Source organism: Dioscorea cayenensis, chromosome 9, assembly GCF_009730915.1.
Source record: "Dioscorea cayenensis subsp. rotundata cultivar TDr96_F1 chromosome 9, TDr96_F1_v2_PseudoChromosome.rev07_lg8_w22 25.fasta, whole genome shotgun sequence".
Lineage (NCBI taxonomy): Eukaryota > Viridiplantae > Streptophyta > Magnoliopsida > Dioscoreales > Dioscoreaceae > Dioscorea > Dioscorea cayenensis.
This window is the reverse complement of record NC_052479.1, coordinates 2,868,520-2,875,004: the sequence shown is the minus strand read 5'-3', so window position 1 is coordinate 2,875,004 and position 6,485 is coordinate 2,868,520. Positions and strand designations below refer to the sequence as shown.

Sequence of the window (6,485 nt, the reverse complement as noted above, 5' to 3'; positions counted from 1 at the left end):
AGGAAGATGGGTAGATGAGTGCATGTGTGCATGATTTAATAATGGTGGTGGGAGGGAGCAGTAAAGTGCTTGGGAGCAATGTTGCAGCAAACTCCCACACTGTCCCCTGGCCCCCAGGGTACCCTTTTCTATTAGATTGTAAGAGAATCCTATGCAATTGTTCATCCATGCCACTTGTTGCTTCTTGATCATCATGAGTTAATTTACAAGTTCAAAACTATATTTATTTATATAAATTAATGTTTGTGTTGTTTGATAAAAAACAGACTTTTGTATTTTGATTGATAAGTGAAGAAATTCAGATGGTTATTTCAGTATGTTCTTAATCTGTGAGAAGTTTTTCAATGTAAAAAAAATTCTATTTATTTATGTATTTCAATGTTTGTGTTGTTTGAGCAAAGTATACATATTTTAATTGAGAAGTGAAGAAATTCTGAGAAGTTTTTCTTGTTAAAAATTTACTCACATCTTTTAAATGTTTGTACTTGTTTGTACAAAAACATGCTTCTTTTTCTTTCCATTGAGAAGTGAAGAAGTTAAGAGAAATTATTATACAAATGAAGAGGTTTCATTAATGATGGTGCTATCTTAGTTTGTTCATATATGAAACTTGGAAACTTTATTTACATCTTTTAATGTTTGTGCAGTTTCAGGAATTAAAAAAAAAGAAAAAGAAAAAAGAAAACATACTTTAGTTTTTGAAGAAATTATAAGAAAAATAATACAAAAGAAAAGGTTCACTACTAGTGATGGTGATATTTCAGATTGTCTATTTGCTCCTTTGTTGTATGGCTATGAGACATCATCACTCCCTACACTGGCCTCATTTATACAAGAAGAGCTATGCTACAAGGAGGTTGTGCTGTGAGTGGTGGTCCTAAAGAAGATCTCCTTCTGAGTTCTGATTACCTGTGTGCATTTGCAGTGCTGAGGAGAAAGCAACTCACTCACTGTTAGTTTTTTCAAAAATCTTGTCAGCTAATAATGTTCCATTATTAGAATTCAATTGCTTCATCCTCTAAAATTTGGTCACTTTGCTAATGAATATCACAAGGTTCATATATGAAGTGGTTGGCACTTTTTGGCAAACATTTTCATGTGAGAACAGTGTTCTCTAGCCCATTCTACATGAGAGACTAGTTTTGACACACTAAACAAAGATCATCCATCAGTATTCAGTGAACATACCCCTGAGAAGAATTCAAAGAAGAGGTGTGGATGTTGTTGTTCCATCTTGTGAATGTCTATCATGTTGCTTTCTTTCATTGCTGTGAATTGATGGAGACATGCTTATTAGCAGCCCCCTTCTTAATATCATCAGTTGGAAAGTTTGAGAAGGGAAGGTGCTGTTAAATATGAAATAAAAGAAATTATTATTATTTTTAGTTTGTCTTGATCTTTCTGTCTTTTTTCTCTCTCATGCAGTAATTTTCTTTTTTATTGAGGAAGTAGATATATCATATATATATATATATACAGTTTTTTTTTAATTGTATTTCTTTGGCTTTTGTTTCCTTTTTATGCTCCTGCTTTGTATTTTTCTGTGGGAGGCAGGGGTTCCCTTGTTAAGAAGGGGAACTCAGCCCTCTTCTCAGCAACAGCCAAGCTCCACCGTCTGACCTCCTCCCTTTTCTTCTTTCCATCATCTTCTTTCACTTTATCTTCTCTCTAGAGAAGCTTTTCTATTCACAAAGATGTCAGGCATGTATGCCCACAGCTTTTCCCCTGCAAGAGCTATCTCTCCACAGATTAGAAGCATGTCAGAGATTGATAGGTAAAGCCTTTGCCTTTTAGATTTTCCATGTGTATGGTGTGACTACTTGAAGCTTTTGATGGTATTGATTGTTCAAGCAAAATTTGTTTTTGTTCTTTGCTGTTGCTGGTTCTCAGTCAGTACTTGGCAGAGCTGTTGGCAGAGCACCAAAAGCTGGGGCCTTTCATGCAGGTGCTCCCCTTATGCAGCAGGTTGTTGAATCAAGGTGAGCTTTTTTATGCTTTTTTTTTTTTCAGGTTTTGCTTTGATTGAAGGGCTGGTTTCTTGTTCTTATGCATTTAGGGTTTCTTCTTCTGATTTTGGATCTTGGTTTGTTTGGAAAGTTTGCCGAATAAAGGAAAGAATTGATTGTTTTCTTTGGTGATAAAGTTGGCATGTAGAATTGTTGAAGTGGATGGTAAGTGCTGCATATGGATCTGTTTTTTGTGTTTGAAGGGATTTCCCCATGTGAAAAGGGATTTAGTTTTTGAAAGTGTAGTCTGTGATGTTTAAATGGTTTGAGAAATTTCGACATGTTCAATTTTATTTTCTGGAGAAGCGGTTGATCTCGATGTACATTGGCATTGTGAGTTCTTTCTTCTTTTCTATTTGTTCTACTTCATTGTTTTCAAGTTTACAGTGCTACCATCATCGTTTTTCCTCATTCCGCGCCTCCAATGTTACAGGCCGGTATCTTCGTTCACCATTTGGTATCAATCCATTCAATGAAATAATTATGGATTTGCTGTCCTTCCTTTGGATTTTCATTTAGTGTCAGTCTCAAATGGAAAACACCAAAGTAATTTCAAGGATGTTTTCTACATTAACCAGAGATTCAGAGTGTCTCTGATTGATATCAAGTAATATTTGCTTTAATATGTGATTGCCAATGTTGTATCTGGTCATCTATTTCTTCTGTCAGGATTATATTCAATTAGATCTAGGTATTCAAATGTTGTACAATTGAAGTTAGTTCTAGCAAGCTGGGTTTGCTTTTGGTGCTTTGGAATTAAGCGTTACTCCTATGAAGAAATCGGACATCAATGACTTGCATGATGAATTGCAAGGCAATGCCAACTTTATTTCTTAGCAACAATGTGCAAAATAAACTGTTTCATTATCTCTATGCAATCTTGGGAAGGCTTCATGAGCAGTGGTAGTAGTAATTCTTGAATTGGTGATTTGTTTTGTTAAATTCATGAATGCTTGTACCACTATTTATGCACTTTCTTGTCTGAATGGTGTTGTGCTGGCACCCTTGTCTTAACGTTCATGACTATTGCTTATGTGTGCTATTATTATTTTAATTTGAAGCAGGAAGATGTAAACAAATGTAATAACAATAATCTCACACATATAAATGAATTGGACTTTTACCGTTCTTTCTTCTGAATTTTTTGATCGAGATGAAGAACTCATCAAAGAAATCTGTAGAATGCCAAACCTTTTCATGTAAGAGAAAGAGAAAGACATATGCTAAATCACTTTGTTGTGTGTTGTTCCATCTTCTTTCTCATGATACTTTGATGACTCATATCAATAAATTTTGCTTTTCTTTAAGAAAAGTGGTTTCAGAAATCCTGTACGTAAGAATACTTGTACTTTCTTGTGATCTTCTGATGCTTATATGCAACTTCATTTGTGTTAGCAGAGATCATTCGGGTTTCTAGCACGGTTCCAAGCCAAGTACTCGAGGAATTGGAGAGACAGCAGCCAAGAAGTCTTAGTCCCATGGCTCCTAACCCTGGAACCAATTTGCGGGGAAATGGAATTCATCCAGGGGTATATCTTTATCTTTGTAGAAAATATCGTATTGCAAATATTTTACTTTGTTTCAAAATATGTAATTAAGCAACAAGGTCCACACTGTATAGAACACAATTAGTTTATCTTTATAAAGCAGCGCCAATTTTATAGAAGGATCGTTTCAACTTAAATTCATCTAGTGAGGTAGTTTAAGGTAAGTGGCACATTGAAAGATGAGGTACTTTTGGTCATCTTTCTCATCCCATCCACCCTGTCAAAATACAGAGAATATTTCTGTGGTTCATTATTGTTGGTTATAGTACTATTCTATTATATCGCAGTTGGATATTTTTGTTCATTTTATTTTTATCTTTGCTAGTAATAAACAGTTCTTCTCATGATTCAGCTTTATTTTACATTTATGCAGAGACTTCCATTTCCACAAGGAATGGCAATGGACTGGCAAGGAACACTGGGAAACTCAAATTCATATCTTGTCAAAAAGATTATGCGCTTAGATATTCCAGTTGATGCATATCCAAATGTATGTTGCCGTTGTATAATTTGATGGTATTCAAATTTATGAGGAAAACTGATTTTTTTTTGTCAATGTCAATCAGTTCAATTTTGTTGGACGTCTTCTGGGACCAAGGGGTAATTCACTGAAACGGGTAGAAATGTCCACTGGTTGTCGTGTTTACATTCGAGGAAAAGGTTCCATTAAAGATCCTGGCAAGGTATTACATTTATTTTGCTATATCTCAACAATTTGTAGGTTTCCCTGGTATTATAAAAGATTCTGTAGTTTATACCACTAGAGTTTGCGGTTTAGCAAAGAGTAAGTTCCTCACAAAAATGTCCATGTTATATTTAATTTCTTTCTATAAAATAACAGCTCTGTTTATATTAATTTAGGATTAATGTCGCATTCTTCTGTTGTAGTTTGTAAGTTTGAACCATGCTTTTCATTGTGCAACAGAAAAAAATCAACTTAATATGTGCAATTTAGTGTTCTCTAGTATTTCATTTATCATTTTGCTTGAATGGTACAAATTTTAGTTCAAATTGCTGTTGCAGAACACCTATGCTTGAAGCAACAGATGGAGATTGAACTTGATTTAGAGCTATTAATAAAAAATATTCTAGGAACAGCTCTGTCAAGATCTCCTTAAATCTTGAATTTAGGAACATGCTTACTCAGCTTGCATCATTATCCAATTTTAATTATTTATCTGACATCAGAGAGGAAGTTGTGAATATTTGTCAGCTAACGAAAGCAAAATGCAGCTTGCAATAAATTCTGTGAACCTGGGAAAATTCTATATGTTAAAATAGACAATCAGGTTTGTATAGTATCAAACATTAGGTTCTGCTTAATCTCTATTTTACTTTTCTTTGATTATTTGTCTCTGATGATTTTATTCTTAATGTTCTTATATATATAATAAGGAGCAAATTTAACATTCTGAGTTTATATATGCATGTCTTATATATATATATATAGGAATGCATGTACTTATCCTGCTACTGTGTCGAAAGCTTGTTTAATATATATTTTTTTTCTTCTTTGTCGAGCATGCCTTTTTGTTCCTTGGGTAGTTTGTCAAGTGTTTGATGGATCATCCTTCATCAGTCTTTTCAAACATCGAGTCATTGACCATATGCAGCGCATGACACTAAATCACTGTTTCATCTAATTTGCTTCTTGGTTGTTATATTTGCCTGGTTTTGGATGTAGGAGGAAAAACTAAGGGGGAAAATGGGCTATGAGCATTTGAGTGACCCACTGCATATCTTGATCGAGGCTGAGTTACCTGCGAATGTTATTGACACTCGATTGAGACAAGCTCAGGACATAATTGAAGAATTGCTTAAACCTGTGGTATGTGTTCTTCATCTTCTTTATAGTTTACTGTATTTCGTTCTTCAAAGTTATGAGCTTCCACCGGCTTTGTTTTTGCTTGGAAAGCACTTTTACGACAATATGAGTAGTAGTGGTATATTTTGTTTTCTCGATCATTTATCATTTGAGACACTCATTCAAGTTTTCTTCTCCGAGTTCAGCTTTAAAGTTTTTTGTGATTTACAATTGACATTTTTTATTTGAACCAAAAAGTTCTATTTATCTGATTCTATGCAGTTAAATATGTGATTCACTCCAAAGTAATGAAAGTTAATCATCGAGTTCTGAACCGAGTTTTCCCAAAAAGTATTCCTCTATCTCCGCTCTAATCAAATGTGTCCAATTTTACCACATAAATAATTTTTCCCGGTAGCTCTCAGACAAAAACCAATCAGTAATTATTATTGTGGGCATTATTTGGGTAAGATCAATCACACATTAAACAGACCGAATTAACTGCAACTGCATCATGAAATTTCATAGAGGCATGAAGTGTTCTTTTCTTTCGATATAATTTCTTCTGTTGTTACATTAGATGCATTGTCCATTATTTGCCAATTCAAATGCATATGTTTATTGGCATTTATCATTGTTCAACCTGATTATATTATTAATTACTATTATTCGTATTCTTAAAGGATGAATCACAAGATGTCTACAAGCGACAACAACTCCGAGAATTAGCAATGCTAAACTCCGGCTTAAGAGAGGAGAGTCCTCATCCAAGTGGCAGCGTGTCTCCATTCAATAGCGGTGGAATGAAACGGGTAAAAACCGGCCAGTGAACAACGAACTTGATGATCGACATGCCAAGTCCTCACTTAGAAATTCGACCAGTGAAAAATTTTGACAGAAACAAAAGAAGACAGACATCCTTGTTATCTGCTGTAAAATTCTCTGTTTTTATTGTGACAACCCAGTAATGCTTAGCTATGTTTGTTTGTAACTTAGATATTCATTTTATTCGTTTTAGTGTAACTTTGGTCCATAATTGGCATTTAGATGTTGCTTTGTATTCAATTTTAGGTCTGACTCTGTTTTAAAGTGAAAAATGTAACCCTTTGTGCTGTCAATTTCTTGTTA

At 34.3% G+C, this 6,485-nt stretch overlaps 1 protein-coding gene across 1 annotated transcript; it reads left to right on the top strand.

Moving 5' to 3' along the window:
• The first annotated feature begins 1,520 nt into the window (after positions 1 to 1,520).
• LOC120269147 (KH domain-containing protein SPIN1-like) lies at positions 1,521 to 6,485 on the top strand. Its single transcript, XM_039276464.1, has 7 exons — positions 1,521 to 1,774; positions 1,891 to 1,979; positions 3,405 to 3,535; positions 3,927 to 4,043; positions 4,120 to 4,236; positions 5,238 to 5,381; positions 6,041 to 6,485. Exons 1-7 carry the CDS (start codon positions 1,695 to 1,697, stop codon positions 6,185 to 6,187), a joined length of 825 nt encoding a protein of 274 aa, XP_039132398.1. The 5' UTR covers positions 1,521 to 1,694; the 3' UTR covers positions 6,188 to 6,485.